At 33.0% G+C, this 18,827-nt stretch overlaps 3 protein-coding genes across 3 annotated transcripts; all 3 read right to left on the reverse strand.

Annotated features, from left to right (window-relative positions):
• Window positions 1–4,975: 4,975 nt before the first annotated feature.
• On the reverse strand, window positions 4,976–6,339 carry LOC125815919 (F-box/kelch-repeat protein At3g18720-like). The gene is made up of 2 exons (XM_049495494.1): window positions 6,234–6,339; window positions 4,976–6,141 (listed from the first exon to the last, which is right to left on the reverse strand). Exons 1-2 carry the CDS (start codon window positions 6,337–6,339, stop codon window positions 4,976–4,978), a joined length of 1,272 nt encoding a protein of 423 aa, XP_049351451.1.
• Window positions 6,340–10,069: 3,730 nt separating this feature from the next.
• Window positions 10,070–13,182, reverse strand: LOC125815051 (F-box/kelch-repeat protein At3g18720-like). Its single transcript, XM_049494453.1, has 4 exons — window positions 13,156–13,182; window positions 12,690–12,852; window positions 11,390–11,528; window positions 10,070–11,261 (listed from the first exon to the last, which is right to left on the reverse strand). Exons 1-4 carry the CDS (start codon window positions 13,180–13,182, stop codon window positions 10,070–10,072), a joined length of 1,521 nt encoding a protein of 506 aa, XP_049350410.1.
• A 1,066-nt stretch (window positions 13,183–14,248) lies between these two features.
• Window positions 14,249–16,614, reverse strand: LOC125815052 (endo-1,4-beta-xylanase 5-like). Its single transcript, XM_049494454.1, has 7 exons — window positions 16,560–16,614; window positions 16,387–16,433; window positions 16,071–16,293; window positions 15,811–15,977; window positions 15,574–15,672; window positions 14,705–15,484; window positions 14,249–14,614 (listed from the first exon to the last, which is right to left on the reverse strand). Exons 1-7 carry the CDS (start codon window positions 16,612–16,614, stop codon window positions 14,249–14,251), a joined length of 1,737 nt encoding a protein of 578 aa, XP_049350411.1.
• Between the last annotated feature and the right edge of the window lie 2,213 nt (window positions 16,615–18,827).

The following is an 18,827-nucleotide window of genomic DNA, read 5'->3' on the forward strand; positions in this document are numbered from 1 at the left end:
ATCAGTAGACAGTTTCAATGGTTTTTTTATTTCAGATGCCGAAAAGGTTGAGAATGATAGAAAAGGACTGTAAAGAGACAAGCACCAGTAATAATGAAAGAAGGTACAATCTTTAAGCATGAGGGCAGCACAAATCAGAGGAAGCTGCAAAAGCGTCATATTTTAAGCAACCCCTCTGAGTATCTAATTATCTCCCATATACAATGGGAGCCAGCAAAAGTACCAAATGATGTTGTTATTTTTAAAAAGGAAGCTACCAAAGAATACTAAAGTAACCAAATGCAGATCAACTGGAATGAAATACGGAGCATCTGAAGTCTAAGTTGAAGATAAGCGGTACACATTTACAATCAAATAACTCAAAAGGAGAAATTGCCTCAACAAAACAAGTTTTATTTCCAGAAAGATCCCTTAAGGCACAAAGAGGACAACTAGGGATACTTAATGCAAATTGTAGGCATGGAAAACCTATTATCCTATCCTAAACCAAGCATTTCTACAGACAATTAAAACAAGTCCTAGACAAAGTTTGCAAAGAAATTTTCATTAAGTTTCATCAGACATGGCACATGTTAGTTTAGATGGGTCCCTTCCAACTCACAATCAAGAATAAATGAAACAAAATCGCATAAATCAAATCAATACCAAGTAGTGAGCAAAGAGTAAACAAATGACCAAGTGTCACTAATAAGACCATTTCTCTCAACGTTACCCACTTTTCCAGTAAAAATTCAAGGGAGGTAGTTCACAAATTTGACAAAGACTCACATGAAAGAGTCTAATTAGTGGTACCAGAAAAACAATTTAGCCAAAGAGAGCAATCCAACGAAACCATATTTTATTCCCTATTAGCTACTAACTACCCCTAAACACACCCAGTTCAAAAAATCACTTTTTTGGAAAAGAACTGTGGCTTAAAGAAAAAAACAAGGAGCTTATTGAAATCAAATGACAAGGTAAACCTAGGAAAGTACAAAACAAGTAACATAATGCATGCAGCAAGCACTCATACAAAGGAAAAAAGTCAAAACCTTATAAACCAAAGAGAAAACACACAGTATTCCAAAATATTATCTCATTAATCACTTGGAGAACTATTGATAATTTAACATGTCAGACTATGAATCACAGGAAAAATAAGAGACTATCCATTTTAAAGGTTCAAGATTCAGCCATGGGATGAATATCAAAGTTACAGTGAGGGAACAGGCTTCACATGTAGATTTTGATACCACATGAAAGAATCTAAACTTTTAATTGAAATGGTAAAATCAAGGAAAAAACCAAGTACTTTTTAGTACATTAATTCTACTAAGGTTGCATTTTTATTTCCTAGAAGGTGCACATATATGCGCTCACAGGCTAATTGTAACAGCCTGATTAACCGTTGCCATGAGGCAGGTGCAAACTCGGCCCATTGGCCTCCTTACAGACAATTCTCCACCCTGCCCACCACCAACTGTAAAGATAAACATTTGACCTTGCTTTGAAGCTAATTAAGAGAATCCAAGGACACAATTCAAAATGCTAAAGGCAATAAGTGAAGTAGTTTAAGATGTTAATAACCTTTTCGGATGCTCTTATGTGAATGCCATATATCTCCGGCACAAACTATGCTTTCTTTCATCTAACAAGTGGTTTGGAAAATATGAGATTTGATTTAATCAAAACTTAGAAGTCCCCATCAGAAAATGAATTCTACATTAGCTAGTGAAACTCTTAGTAATTGCAACACTACAAAACCCCTGACTAGGATATATATTTCAATGTGTCTACTTGAATACAAAACCTAACTAGTAAATATGTGATGTAAGCAAGAGCAGATAACTACTTTTTCAATCTAAAAGTTGACATAATAAGTAAGATACCTTGCAGAACCCCGACCTCTGATGAAAAAAAAAACATTTAATTGTGAACTTTGCAAAGAGTATGACCACAAAGAAATGAACATAAATATTTGGAAAAATATCAATATATGCTACTCACTCCATCCCAATTTTTAATTTTTTTAGTTACTGGTGTCTGGGCTAGCTTTTGCGCACCTCGACAAATTCCACGTGAACTCCCACCAGCAATAGGAACCATGTTACTCTGTCCACCCCATCCCAATTTTACTCTTCATGTTTTGGGAACATTTAATACAATTCCACCAATAATATCATTCTATACAACTTTCACAACTATAAGAAGTTTGAATTCACGAATCTATCAAATTCGATCTTTTGAATGGTTTTCAATCAAATTGATTTTTTCAAGTAGTACTTAGATATACTTTTTCCACGAGGAGGCAAGTCAAATTGACACCTTTATTTTTTTTTTATGACAAGGGAAACCGCAACCGCTATCCTTTGGATGTACATGATAAAAAACCTTTGTTCCTATGCAATATCTCGCAAAGGAGATGTAACCCACACTAGGCAAGTCTGGTGCGACGAGCTCGACCCAAAAGGCAAACCCTTGCTTTTACAACATGGAAGTCTCAAGCCCAAACCCACTAGGTCACTCTGAAGGGTCAAATTAACACCTTAAACTCCATATCCTACAAAATGAACAGGAGGAATTACTAGAATACTACTTTTACCCCCCGAAGAATAAGAGTAGTAAGCAAAATACATATACAGCGAAGTAACACTCAAACACGAACAATTAGGTCACACTTCGAAACAAATTAACAAACAATTTGGCTGTAATAGAGTATGAGTTCGAAAAACTTATTGAAATATTAAGGAAGATGAACAAACCTGAAGTGAATAATCACAGCCCTATTGGGACCTCGGATTCGGAGAATGTTCTTAGCAATAAGAAGAGATTTTCTTAAGTAAAAAATTAGAACTCTTTAAATTATTATATTTTTATTCTTAATTGTAACCAGCGTGCCGTTTTGCCGCGCATTTCTGGTTTTCTTCTTTTTCCTTTCCCTCTTTGTGGGAGAAATTATCTTTTTGGTTCATGCAACATGATTGAAGGCTTAAAGCCAACTGTAATTCGAAAATGCTAAGCAAATATATATATATATATATATATATATAAATTTATTTTTTTATTTTTTAAATGTAATTATTATTTAATATCTATTTTTATTTTTATTTTTCAATTATTAGTTTTTGGTAATTAGTGATTGGTGATATTTTATTAATTAAATGTTGGAAAACATTGTTTCACCAATACAATCATTATATGCATTGTTAACATAATTCTATAAGTAATAAGTTGATAAATTTTAGATAAAGATAAAAGTTAAAATTATATAATTTAATTCAAGAAGAAAAAGTTACTTGACATAACCCATTTTAATATGCCTATTGTGATGCTTACAAATTTAAGGGCTTGCAATTTAGGAGGGGGATATTTTTTTACTATTGATTCATATTTTTGATACAGTTTTACTCTAAGTCTCCGACTTATCAAAAATTTGATGAAAAAGAGTAGAGTTAAAATGAATAATTTAATAAGAATGCTAGCGAATAAAATGCAAAAAAGTAAAATAATATTTTCTTGGTTTCTTCTATTTGTATATGCTTAATGAGGATAAAATAATATTTTTTTACTAAAAAATTATACTTTTCATCATAAATAATACATAATTTTTATTGATAAAAATTTGAGTTCTCCCCTCCTCACCCCCACCCCTCCAAATTAGATGCCTAAGACATATGTTTTATTTTTAAAAAAAACATAGGGCTGTTTATCCATTTTTTAAGAATTAGTATGTCGTTAGGCTTTAAGCAACTTAATAGTCCTTAATATTTTATTTTTTCGTATGTCGCTAGTGTAGGAGAAAGAGAAAAGAATAAATAGAGTAGATTACCAGATAGGAAATTAAACCCCCTTATCAATAAGATAAAAGTTCAATAAACTAAGCAACTGACTAAAGATTTTTAGTAATATTAAATTATAAACTCGATTATTATTGTCCAACTAATCATGATCCGCGTGTGACATACCCCACGGGCTTAATTTTGACGTAGAGTAGGAAGCATCCCGGAAACAACACATATTTGTTGTACATGCCATGCAGTATCTTCCTCAGCCTACATAAGCATATAAGGACAACAACAACCTATCTAGCTTATCCAATCCCTCTTTTTGTTTCAACTCTATAAAGAAAAAAATGTAGTAGAAGCCTAATTAAGCCTGTGTTTTCTAGCTATAGTAGTAATTCTAGTATATACTAGTAATAAAAGATTGATGAAGATGTGGTACTATTTGATGGTGGTTATTGATGGAGTGAAGCAATTCATAACAACACTATGGGAATTGCAAGAGATGAGATTCTCAGCCATATTTGATGACTTGAGCTACATTACTATGACCATCATTACGGCGGCTGTTTCTTGTATTATTCACCAACATCATCAGCATCTCTCTAGCTAGAATTTTAATTTCTTAGATGTTCATGTTTTTACAACAAATTTTCTAAGAAAGTGATTGTTTTGATGAACATTTGCGAGGGTTGTTAGTAGCGTATTGCTCGTAGGATGATTTGAATATTATATGTTGTGGTGTATTTGATCACTAATTAAGAAGTAAGGAACAACGAAATGGCTTTGAGAATGATAGTATTTGATTATTTTATCTCTTTGTAAATATATATATCTCATATGAGGTTTTGAGATGTGTATCGGTCAAGAGAATATGTACCATGTATAGATGTCGGGTTGTTCGTGGTTTTAGTTAAAAAATTAAATTGAATCGCAACCCGAATCACACCGATTAAGAAAATAGATATTTGATTTGATTTGGTTATGTTTCTTTTGAATTTTGAAAACCGACACTATTTGGTTTGGTTTTGATTGTACTAAAAAGAATCGCAAAAATAAACAAAGAGAACGTAGAAATTATATATATAAATTTTATAATTATTTATATTCATAAATAAAATATAATATTTTATTAAATTTTAATTAACTTCAATAAAAAAGAAAGAAAACTACTACAATACATAAGAAATACAGCGAGACAGAGAATAGAAAGATCAATTCCCTCTCAGTTCACAGCGGATCCAAACACAATTTAAAAGCTCTTTCTGATACGTTTTATCCGTACAATTGTCTTTCAATACTTTGAATGCTACATCTTCCAAAGAGTAGTAAGTATAGTCGTTACAAGTGTTGAAAGTGGGGAAGAAAACTGCATTATCCACATTTACGTTCATGCCACAAACAGCAACCGATGAGGCTTCGCTAGTGAAAAAAAGCCAATTTTTGACTTCTTTTACTAATTTGACTATTATGTTGCTTCCAAAGTCTAGTTCATAAACATGAACATCATGTTGTGGTGTCACAACCACGGAATGTAGCACATTTTGATCCTGTTGAACTAAAAACAAACGGCAAGCATCATAAATACGAGGTGAATATTGTTGAAAAAGTTTATGGATAACCCAGTAAGGGGTTCCGTCTTTAAAGCCAAATACACCAACATCACCGTGTTGGCCTATGACACAAAATTCTTCACCAAAGTAGACCGGACTAGAAGATGAAAGTAGGAATGGCATCTCACTGTCCCTTGTGATACAAGTCCATCTATCATCCCCTTGTCTCAAATATGAAATCCTAACTTGAAACACATTTAATAAAGCTATACCAAAGATTACCCACCCAGAAGAATTAGTTGGAGAAGCTGAGAATGACATAATGTCACATAAATAGTCGTATCTTTTTTGTGGGAGATGAATGATTTGCTTCCGAGAAGGCGAAGGCTCAAGTAAGAAGAAAGACTTTCCCTTAGACACAAGAAGCCATCCATCTTTTGCATACCGAATTTCACAGCCTACTAAATCGTTGTTGCTCATATAACAGTTGAAATTTCTAAAGGGATTATAGAAGGTGCACAAACCATCCTTTCGGTTTAGAGATAGAAGCCACATGGAGTCTTGATCATAAGAAGGAGCTGCATCACCATCAACAACCACTTTCCAACGTAATGGAGGAGCAACAGATCTCCATAATTTACACACCAAGCGAAAACTCATGTATGCTTCTTGAGAAATTAGATAACGAGAAATTTCACTTTGAAGATCTAGAGAAAGACGGATGCAAATGTTGCTGTCTACAGGCGCAGGCTTACTTTTAATACTGGATGGACGCTTTTTCAACTTGTCTTCTGCAGTACTAGTGTTATGTTGAATTTTGGCCCTTCCTGACCTAAAGAAGTCATCAACATCAAATGTTAACAATATTTACAAATATTTAATGTAGAAGACGAAATTAAACAAGTATCTAAATTATTACCTGTCGAATAGAGGAAACGAATTGTGAGAACTACAAATACGAAATTGTTTAGTGGTTGACAAGCTTTGATCGCCAACGTGGAAGGCATATAAAGTGCGGTGATCATTGCACTGTGTGAAATAGACATTGTTATTTTCTTGAGGTAGAGATGAAGAAGTTGCAGCAGAGAATTGTCCACTTAGAAAAATAATAAATCCGTCCAAATTGAATACTCTGTTGAATTGTTTAGTTTCAAAATCGGCCTCCCAAACCTCAAAGATGGAAGGTGATCCGACTTTTCGTTGAACTAGAAATAATTGATCTTGCCACGAAACCAAGTGTCTGTTTCGATATACAGCAGAGACATCTGTTGGTGCCCTGAATGTAAAAGGAGACAGACAAGTAGAAGTAGTTATTTCGGGGATCATTTGTATTATGCCTAGTTTCCCTTCCTGGAACAGAGTGCATATTTTCTCACCGTTACAAAATGTGACTGCGTCGACCAACCTGCTATAATCATAAAGTTTTACCTTTACCCACTTTTTATAATAAGGAGGACCACAAATTAGACAATACGGTTCTTCGCGAAAGAATAGGGAGACGTTGCATAAATATTCATCGTGGTAGGAAAAATATTCATGTGTTGAAGGGGAAACAACACACTTGAGCACCTCTGTTATCCAGTAATCGTAGTGATGGAAATAAGGGAGCATGATTTTGGTATGACATTTGAAGTGCCAAACAAAACATTCCACCCCGTCAATGCAAAAACCCCAATCGTCCCAACGAGCCAAGCAATATCTGCCCTTCTTGTTAACATCAATTTGTTCATTGGAAGTGATTGATGACAAATATTTTTTGTCCATCTCTTGAGCCCTGACAGATGACATTGATGAATAGTATGACTTGCTTTATTCAGAAGTAACAACCCAATTCATACATCCCTCTCTTTATATAATAACTCAATTCATATACTAGTTGTTTCCCAGTACAACTAGCTTTAGGGAAACGTATGTTTTTTTTAATTCCTTGCTCATGTCAAACATATATATGTTTAGCCAAAAACAAAAACAAAAATAAAGCACTTTTTGACTTTTATTAGGATTCCTATTACATATTTACTTTGCCAAACTTAACTAGTATAACTTTTTGTTTTCCAAAAATAAAGGCTGTTTTAATGAATTTTTTATTTTTCAAAAAAAGGCTGTTTTTTTTTCCTTTGTCAAAATAATACTCCTTCGACACGGCAGTACTTGTTTTGCTAAAAATAAGCTACTTCCTAATTTTGTTAGGATTCTTATTACATTAAATTGGTTTATAATTTTTTAATTGATAAATAATACTAATTTGGGAAATATAGTAATTTTTAAAAATAAATTAAAACAAAAAAATATACAATATAATTTTCTTATAACAAATGCATATGAATATGTAGAGCTGTCAAAATGGGCTTGGCCCGCTAGGTCGGCCCAACCCAACCCTTGAATTAAGTGGGGTTGGGCCTAATTTTTTTGGCTCATTTAGGAATGATGCTTTTTAGTTCAACCTCATTTGACCCGCTAACCTCGTAGGTTCAACCCGGAAGCCTCAGAGGCCAGCCCGTGGGCTATGAATATTTAAAAATATTTTTTATATATATTTTTAGTAGTATTTTATTTGTAAAGTTTTTATCAATAAATATTTTTAAAAATAAAAAATCAATTCTTTTAAACTAGCTAGTTTTTTGTGGGAGGAATGGTGGAATGATCAACATTTTTCCGCTAAATCTTACGTTGACTATTATGTATATTTGTATGTATTCACCGAAGTGTGTGATTCATAAATGTATTTTTGTAAGTATTCACCAAAGTGTGTGATTCATAAATGAAAATTTGTATGTATTGATGTCATCTTCATAAACGTCAACGTTCGATACTCTTAGATACTCTTCTAAGAGAGTAATATTGTTCATTTTTTGGTTGAAGGGCCAACCCGTCCCAACCCGTGGCCCGCTTAGGGCTGGGTTGGGCTGCTATTTTATAGGTCCTTTAATTAAAAGGATCAGCCTGTCCCAACCCATTTAACTCTCTAGCCCGTTAGAATTGGGTTGGACCAGCCCATTTTGACAGCTCTACTCATATGGAAGCTGCCTTGAGGGTTGTCAGGTATATCAAGGGGGCACCAGGACTGGGCCTACTAATGCCAGCTGAATCATCTAGTACCTTGGAGGCCTTGTGTGACTCAGATTGGGCAGGATGTCTTCAAACCAGAAAGTTTGTTACAGGTTACCTAGTTAAGTTTGGAGGTGCCTTGATTTCTTGGAAGTCAAAGAAGCAAGACACCATCTCTAGAAGTTCAGCTGAGGCAGAGTTTAGAAGCATGGCATCAGTGATAGCTGAATTAACATGGATGACAGGGCTGTTTAAAGAGCTTGGGATAAGCATTCATCAGCCAATACATCTTCAATGTGACAACAAGGCTGCCATTCAGATAGCTCACAATCCAATATTTCATGAAAAGACTAAACACATAGACATAGACAGTCATTTGTGAGAGACAAGATAGTGCAGGGTATGATCAAGACTCAACATGTTCCCACTAAAGAACAGCTTACTGATCTACTCACTAAGAGCCTTGGGAAGCAGCAACATTGTTATTTTTTGTCCAAACTGGGATTGAAAGATATACTTGAGGAAGGGTGTTAAATATAAGTTAGTCAGTTAGTTATTCTGTGAGTACAGTCAGAGTAGTTAGTTACAAGCTACAGCTGGCATCAGCTACAATAGAAGTTAGTAATTGGCATAAATAGCATGTATATACGACCTTGTATTGAAACATTCAGTTGAACAATCGATCAATGGGAATAACAGTTTTTTCTCTGCTTCACTGATATGCCTTCTTCTTCACTTTGATTTGATGGATGATGAAGGTTACTGAAGCTTTCATAGCTTATCCAATCCCTCTTTTTCTTTCAATTCTGTAAAGATAAAAATGTCGTAGAAGCCTAATTAAGCCTGTGTTTTCTAGATAGTAGTAATAAAAGATTGATGAAGATGTGGTACTACTTGATGGTGGTTATCGATGGAGTGAAGCAAACGCTATGGGAATTGCAAGAGATGAGATTCTCCACCATATTTGATGACTTGAGCTACATTGTTATGACCATCATTACAGCTGCTGTTTCTTGTATTATTCACCAACATCATCAGCAGACTCTAGCAAGAATTTTAATTTCTTAGATGTTCTTGTTTTTACCTAACTATTACAATCCTAAGTCAAGTCCATCAAAATCGATAAACACTCATAACAGTTTGGAAAAATGATCTGCCAAGAGTCGAACCCGTCTATTGCTTAAAAGACAGAACCGTTGGACTACAAATACTTGCCTGTAGCATTTTAGTACATCAAAAATTTCTAAACTCTAAATTTTTTTAACATTGTGAGTTTTTGTTATGCATATTTAACTTTCAATTAATTTATAAGTGCATTTTTAATTCCTCAAACTATGAATCTTCACATATTTGGGTCAAGTTTTACATTTAAAAAAAAGGATTGAAATCCCAAATTATGTTTTTTTTTTTTTTTTGAGATTTTAAAATTTCAAATTATGATCTCAAATCACAAAGCAAGCTAAATATAAAGTGACGAACTTTAACTAACTTTCTTTTTACTCTATATTCTATCTGACAAACATTTGAAAGAAATTTTAATCAACAAACCCATACCAGTAAAGAAGAAACTTAAAAAGCTAATTATGCAACTTATCCTTCTAAGTAAGACTAATTCATTCACTTCAACAAAAAAGAAAGAAATATATAAGAGAGGGTAGAAAGATCAAGAAACAAAACCACTACAATACATAAGAGAGAGTAGAAAAATCAATTCTCTGTCAGTTCACAGCGGATCCAAACACGATTTAAAAGCTCTTTCTGTTGCGTTTTATCCGTACAATTGTCTTTCAATACTTTGAAAGTGACATCTTCCAAAGAGTAGTAGGTATAGTCGTTACAAGTGTTGAAAGTGGGGAGGAAAACTGCATTATCCACATTTACGTTCATGCCACAAACAGCCATAGATGAGGCTTCGCTAGTGAAAAAAAGCCAATTTTTTACTTCTTTTACTAATTTGACTATAACGTTCCCTCCAAAATCTAGTTCATAAACATGAACATCATGTTGAGGTGTCACAACCACGGAATGTAGCACATTTTGATCTTGTTGAACTAAAAACAAACGGCAAGCATTAGAAATAGGAATAGGAGGTGAATATAGTTCAGAAAGTTGATGGATAACCCAGTAAGGGGTTCCGTCTTTAAGGAAGCCAAATACACCAACATTACCACCGTATTGGCTGATGACACAAAATTCTTCACCAAAGTAGACCGGACTAGAAGATGAAAGTATGAATGGCACCTCACTGTCCCTTGTGATAGTAGTCCATTTATCATTCCCCTGTCTCAAATATGAAATCCTAACTTGAAACAAGTTTAAAAAAGCTATACCAAAGATTACCCAGGCAGAAGAATTAGTTGGAGAAGCTGAGAATGACATAATGTCACAGAAATATTCATCTGTTTTTTGTGGGAGATGGATTATTTGCTTCCCAGAAGGCGAAGGCTCAAGTAAGAAGAGAGACTTTCCCTTAGACACAAGAAGCCATCCATCTTTTGCATATCGAATTTCACACCCTACTAAATCGTTGTTGCTCATATAACCGTTGAAATTTCTAAAGGGATTATAGAAGGTGCACAAACCATCGTTTTGGTTTAGAGATAAAAGCCACATGGAGTCTTGATGATAAGAAGGAGCCGCATCATCATCATCAACAACCACTTTCCAACGTAGTGGAGGAGCAACGGATCTCCATAATTTACACACCAAGCGAAAATTCATGTATGCTTCTTGAGAAATTAGATGACGAGAAATTTCCCTTTGAAGGTCTCGAGAAAGATGGATGCAAATGTTGCTGTCTACAGGCGGACGCTTACTATTAATACGGGATGGACGCTTTTTCAACTTGTCGCTTCTAGTATTAGTACTAGTGTTATGTTGAATTTTAGGCCTTCTTGACCTAAATAAGTTATCAAAATTAAATGTTCTGAACAATATTCACAAACTTTTAAAGTAGACAATGAAATTAAACAAGTATCTAAATTACCTGGCGAATAGAGGAGGAAGCGAATTGGGAGGACGGTAGACACGAAATTGTTTAGTGGTTGACAAGCTTTGTTCGCCAATGTGAAAGGCATATAAAGTGTCGTGATCACTGCCCTCTGTGAAATAGATCTGGTTTTTTTCTTGAGGTAGACATGAAGAAGTTGCAGCAGAGAATCGTCCACTTAGAAAAATAATAAATCCATCCAAATTGAGTAATCTGTTGAATTGATTAGTTTCAAAGTCGACCTCCCAAACCTCAAAGATAGAAGGTGATCCGATTTTTTGTTGAACTAGAAACAATTGGTCTTGCCACGAAACCAAGTGTATTCTTCGATGCATAGCAGTGGCATCTATCGGTGCCCTGAATGTTGTGACAGGAGACAGACAAGTAGTTTTAGTTATTTCAGGGATCATTTGTATTATGCCTAGTTTTCCTTCCTGAAACAGAGTGCATATTTTTTCACCGCTGCAGAACGTGACTGCATCGATCAACCTGTTATCATCATACAGTTTTACCTTTACCCACTTTTTATAATAAGGAGGACCAGTAATTAGACAATACGGTTCTTGGTGAAAGAATAGGGAGACGTTGCATAAGTATTGATCGTCGTAGGGAAAATATTCATGTGTTGAAGGGGAAACAACACAATTGCTCACCTCTCTTATCCAGTCATTGCAGTGATAATAATAAGGGAGCATGATTTTGGTATGACATATGAAGTGCCAAACAAAAGATTCACATATGTCAATGAAAAAACCCCAATCGTCCCAACGAGCCAAGCAATATCTTCCCTTCTTGTTAACATCAATTTGTTCCTTCGAAGTGATTGATGACAAATATTTTTTGTCCTTCTCTTCAGCCCAGACAGATGAATAGTAACTGTTCGTCTCCATGAGAATCTTTTTGACTTGTTTTAATCAGAAGTAACAAGCCAATTGATACATCCCTCTCTTTATATAATAACTCAATTCATATACTAGTTGTTTCCTAGTATAACTAGCTCTAGGGAAACGTATGTTTTTTATTAATTCCTTGCTCATGTCAAACGTATATATGTTTAGCCAAAAAAATAATAATAAATAAATAAAGCACTTTTTGACTTTTATTAGGATTCCTATTACATATTTACTTTGCCAAAAATAACTAGTATAACTTTTTGTTTTCCAATTACTTTAAACCCTTTTCTCTAGGATGCGTGTAAATACAACCAAATACACGTCATTTCTTAGTGACACGTCAGAAAATAAATATAAAAAAATATTAATAGCATTTAAAAATTCTATTTTTAACTTTTTCTCTCGTTGTAGCCCTTTCCCCATCCCCTTTCTCATCTGATCTCACCTCCAGCGCCTCCCCCAACCAAATCCAAACCCATCTCCCATCCTTTAGCAATGGCGATGATATTTATCTCGTTCGTCTCCGGCGAAGAGTTGAAATCGAGTAAATGGACTAGTATCGGAACAATTTCTTGAGCTACTGCAATCAATACGTTCTTGTCATCTTTCTGTAACAGCCCAAGATACGAGTCCAATATTGAGTTCTTCAGCTCGGTCGTTTCGATCTGAAACTGAGTTATCAGGTTCCTCGATTCAGCCCGTATAGTCTTGTGATTCGAGTTTTCAATTTTAGAGAGAAGTTTCCAGTTTGAATTTTCAAATTAAAAGCTCAAAATCATGTAACCCGTTCTCAATTCGAAGACAAATAAATCAGAAATGGATTTGAAGATTTATTTCTTTTTGATTTCATATAACCATTTCTGTTGAATGAGAAATTTTTTTCTTCTTCGGTTTCAATGAGTAATTTTTACAATGAGAAATCTACCGGCGGCGGACATAATTATCCTAATTATTTTTATTTACTAAAATTAGAAGAGGAAAGGAATATTTTAATTTTTCCTTTTTAAAATAAAATTTCTGATTATATGTGTATTTCTAGCCGTTCACGCTCTTAATTTGCGTGTAAATCACACACTTTTAAGTTTGTTCAATGGTTAGAAGGGTTTAAAATATTGTGTTTCATTGAGTTTAAGTGTCTAGTTGACAAAGTTATGAGTAAAAGGGTCCAGTTTACAATTCGACCCAAATATAAGGGTCTATCAGACCCTTTTGCCTTCCAATATATACTCATTTAGATATGTTACTATATTAAAGGTATATTATCTATTTAACATCTTTTAGGATTTATCTATCTATTTGTTACTTTAGAAAAAAATAATCTTGAGTTAAAATTCGAATTGTGATTATAAAAGTTAAATATCACTATGTTAAAATTATTGAGATTAATCGGGTCAAATTGGGCGGGTTCAAGACCCAACCCGTTTTTAAGCCCATTTGAACCCAAAGTAAACTTGGGCGAGTTAAGACCCAACCCGATTTCTATTTCAATTCATTTTAATATCTTCAATTTCAACCCAACCCGCCCATTTGACACCCCTAGTGGTGAAGTTTGATTAAGTAAAGTATAGGGATAAGGGTCTGAAAAATATCCCAACTTTGGTCGAATTTGTTGTTGCGATACAAAACTTTCATGAGGACCTATTACCTCCCTAGACTATTTGGTCGAATTTGTTGTTGCGATACTAACTTTTTTGTTAATTAAAGTTTTCAATTTTGAGAGTCAAACAATATAAATTTTGACCAACATTTTAAGATGTATTTTTCATTAGATTTGATATGGAGAAGGTTGCAAGTTGTAATACTTTCCCTATAGTTTTTGTATATTTAGCGCAACAGGACAACTAAAAAATAATGTAGAAAGTATGTTGATAGTAGTAATAGAAAACAAGTAATTCGTTCGTCCAACCTGACTTTCATTAATGATAAAAAAACACTGAAATGCAACACAAAAAATAAAATAAAAATACGAGTAGATTACTACATAATCCCTATCACATGTTTGACTCAAGCAGCCATGAATTTGTAACTGAACACTCTTTCACTGCTACTTTCAGATGTAGTAGGCATCACTGTCAAATTATGGTGAAAGGACGAAACTATCATCGTAGGATGAGTAACAATAGCTTTGTAATCTCCATGGAAAAGTGAAGTCTCGAAATAACCCTCAGCATTTGTAGTCCCAACCAAATCCTCATGTGTTAATGACACACGAATTTTGTCAACAACATCTCCAGTCGCTAGATTTTTGAAGTTGTTATCAGTCAAACACATTTTATAACATCCATTTGGTGTCCATGCTGACCAAATTAGTAACCCTTGAACAGCTGGGTGTCCAACTACCTCCTTTATAATTTGATCCAAGAATTGCGCCTTCAGTGTCAAAAAAATAAGATGTTAGAATAATTATGACTAAGATCTTTGATTCGATTTAACTTTATATGATATATAGAATATGAGTACCTGATTTGGACTGCTTTGGACATCCAACTCAGTGATCCAAATGGGTAATTTTGCAGAAGCAAGTGTATCGATTGCGGACCTAATATAAGCCTGGTTAGGAGTAACAAAATGTCCTTCCAATCCAATTCCAAGAGAACCTCTATACCCTCCTGCTCTTATTTGTCTAATCTTATTAAGATAATTGGCTGGTGATGAAGCTCCATCGCGTTGATCTTCTATCGTATTAAACTCATTCAAGAACAGAGGTGTTCTATTATCAAATTGTGCAGCCAAACGAAAAAAGGTAGCAGATGCACTTGCACCAAGTTTACTCTCCAAGAAATTGAAGTGAAGATTTTCATTCACAACATCCCAATGAATAACTTGGCCTCTATATTTCGCCACGACTGAACCAACTCTTCTTCCAGCAGCAACAGAGAGTTGTTGTGGGGATAGTGAAGGGACCCAATTTGGCTGAAATTTTGGGTCATCCCAAAGTATATTATGCCCTCGGATGCTGACACCTTTGCTCTTGCATAAATTGACCATTGCATCAGAAGTTGAGTAGTCTACTTTGCCTTGAGAATTTTCAGTACTATACCATTTCATTTCATCCTCAAATACTGTGTACTTGAATCTCGAGAAGAACCAATTTTGATAAGCATTGTTATTAAGAATGTTTTTGTTCATTGCACAACCAAATGGGAAATTGGCTCTTCCTTGTATCAAAGAGATTGTCGCATTAGGTAAAGGCTTGCCTTGCGAGTCCACCACTTGGATTACCACTTTGCTTTTTCGTACCTACATAATATTACAAGAATGAAATCGAACATATATATAGAGAAAAGAAGACCAATTATTCAAATTAATTGGTACATTCTATTTTGTACCTTTTCAATGGTTTGAGTTTGATGGGACGTCCACTCTTCTTGGCTAAATGGTTGTACTGAAATATTGTCTATCCATATGTCAACTGCTGTATTATTGGTCTGAGAAAAGGAAAAAGCTTGAAAAGATTATGATTATGTTATTCATATGTAAATCTCTATATGATAAACACTAAACAATAAAAAAAAATGGTAACTAGTCAAATAGATTTGATGAATGAGGGCAATAAATTTCATCACCTCAAAATAAAGTTGAGCAGGACCAGAAGCATTGACAACTAAGCCACCCTTGAACATAGACCAACAACCAGATTTAGCATTAGCCCAAGCAGCATGTTGAAAACCACCTTGTGTCTTGAATATCACTGCTATAGTGGCATCATCACCATGGTTCACTTGTACCCATCCTTAAAATTAAACATACTAATATATTAGAAAAATTAATCTAAATCGTCGTTAAACTAAAAATAATTCACGGATATATAAGTGGAGAGTTGTACCAGAAACTACGTAGAACTTGTCTTTGTCCAATTGAAACTCTTGTGAAAAACCATGATACGGTCCTTTCCTCTCTGAGGCAACGATGAATTTATTTCCATCGCTTGAAACATTGTTCTCAATTTTAGCGACTCCCAAAACGGCCCATCCATTTAATCCATCATTAAATTCTGGATTTGTCACGATCCCTCCATTATATTGAGGTTTAAGAGGATTTTTCAAACACTGAAATACAAATTAAGAACAATGAAAAATGATTAGTAATTAATAAGCTAAGCAACAAGAGAAAAAAAAAAGTTAAAAAGTAAGAAATTATGCCTCGGCTGAGAAACTATAGTCATAATCTAGCGCATGGACTTCTAAACCTGTCAAACATATAAAAATAAAGTCATAAGATAATACAAACTTATTTTTCTAGAAAAAAAATTCAAAATATTTAATCAATCATATATGAAAAAAAGATATTTTTTTCTAAAAGTTATTATACAAACCTATCGAGATGAGCAGCAAACAACATAACACAAGAACTACACACTCTTGTTTCATGGTGTCCATGGAAAAATAATCTGCATTTTCAAATACACAATTACTATATAATTCTGTTATATATATTATGAAAAAAATAAAAGAAATCTATAATACGAAATTTAGTATATGTAAGATTGCAAGAAAGAAAAAACGACTTTTCAAACTAAGATTTTACGAAGTATTACAAACATTCCGTTTCAAATCTATGCTAAATCTAACAATTTAATCAAATATAATGATTAAAAAATCATTAGAAAAGTTTTGATATAAACATCAGTTGAATAAAAAAAATTCCTCTACCACTCCCCTCCAAACAAAGAAAATAATCTAGAGAACTAAGAATCATTTTAACTTACATTGTTAAAATGTAAGTAATGATATTTTTGAAATGCTCAACATCAACACTATTTATAGTGTAAAACTAGGCTTAAAATTGATTTTGAATGACAAAAACGGAAAATATTTTAGGCAAATCAAACAAGGATTAGGGAATTGATTAGATGTAAGAGAATGGGGAATTGACTCGATCGATAGGAGGAAGAATAGGAATTTAATTAGATAAGAGACTGAGTTTGACTATTTTGTTTAGTTTCCTGGTAATTAAATTAAAAATAATATATTCAAATGTTTGATATGCTAAACTGAATTTTTTAGCAATTACGAAATATATTATATTTGTTAAGAATGGTTTTCTTCTTAAGTAGGTAATATTATTTATGAAATTCAAAATCATTGTTAAATATATTTTTGCTACATAATGAATTATTCCAAATACCTTATTCTATAAAATATCTAAACATATTTGCTACTTTAATTCATAAAATTTGTTATGATTAAATATTTAAATTTATTTATATCGGCCGCACGTGTACTAGTACTAATTCTATAAAAATATATTTTAAATTAGTTACTTGTATGGAAATCACTAAATATTAGGGAATTGATTAGATAATAGATAAAGGAATCAATTAGATATGAGGAGGATTAGGGAATTAATTGGATAAGATGTTACGTTTGAATATTTTATTTCTGGTAACTAAATTTTTAAACTATTCAAATGTTTCATAAGGTGAATTTAAATTTCTTAGCAAATGCGAAATACTATATATTTTTTTAGAATGATTTTACTTTTTATCAGGCGAGATCACCTCTTAAATTTTGAATATCATTGCCAAAATATATTTTTGCTACATAATAAATTGTTCCAAATACCTTATTCTATAAAATATCTATACATATTTGCTACTTTAATTCATATATATTTTTTATTTATATTGGCCACATATCACTCTAGTACTAAAAGCCTATTTAAAATTTTGAATGACGTTATAGCTTATGACTCAGAGGTTCAGAGCCCATTTGGATAGACTTACAACTTTTGACTATTGAATAATTTTTGTCTTTTTAATTTAAAATAAATATTTAAAAGCTTTTTTTTTAATTCGAACACTAAAAATTTTAAAAAGTTATTTTGGGCTTAATGCTCGTCGATCATACAATTTCATTTCGTTCTTGAATCGTGATGTAATTTTAAGCCAATTATTTTATTTAGGAATAGATCAGGATCTTGTATCAAAGAGATATATATTTCTATTTATTTACCTTTTTAGTGCTTTGATATTTGATGAAATTGTCACTTTTAGCCTCTTGAGAAAATGGTTTTACTGATATGTTGTATGCCCATAACTCAATGGCTATTGGCTAGATGTATTGTTGGCCTATACTGTATAAATAAAAATAAGTGAAAATGATTAAACAAGTTGAATTAGGGCAACTAGCTAGCCATCACAATTTATTAAAAAAATTATTTATACTTTTAATGAAAGAGTAACATATATATAACTAACCTCAATTACCTGAAGTGTTTAGTATTGAGAGTTTGAAGAATAAATCAAATAAAAGAGTTGAATTAAATTTAGATAAGTCAAAATAATTCGAGTTAAAAAATAAGTGAATTTGATATATATTAATTTTTACTTGCACTTATATGGACCGACTCGAGATAGGCTAAACAATGGTCAATATATACCAAACTGACCAAACTCTTACATAAAATTATTTATTTAATTAATTTTATTATATTTATTTATTTTTTAAAGTTAATTTTTACTTTTTATTGATACCACAAGAAGGGGAAGGAAACTCCCGATACATACTTATCTAATTACCTAAACAAACTTTTTTCATTAGAGCTATACATAACTTATAAATGAAGTACTTATTTTAGAAAA

Source organism: Solanum verrucosum, unplaced genomic scaffold (assembly GCF_900185275.1).
Source record: "Solanum verrucosum unplaced genomic scaffold, falcon-dt-bn FXZP01000261.1, whole genome shotgun sequence".
In the NCBI taxonomy this organism is placed as follows: Eukaryota; Viridiplantae; Streptophyta; class Magnoliopsida; order Solanales; family Solanaceae; genus Solanum; species Solanum verrucosum.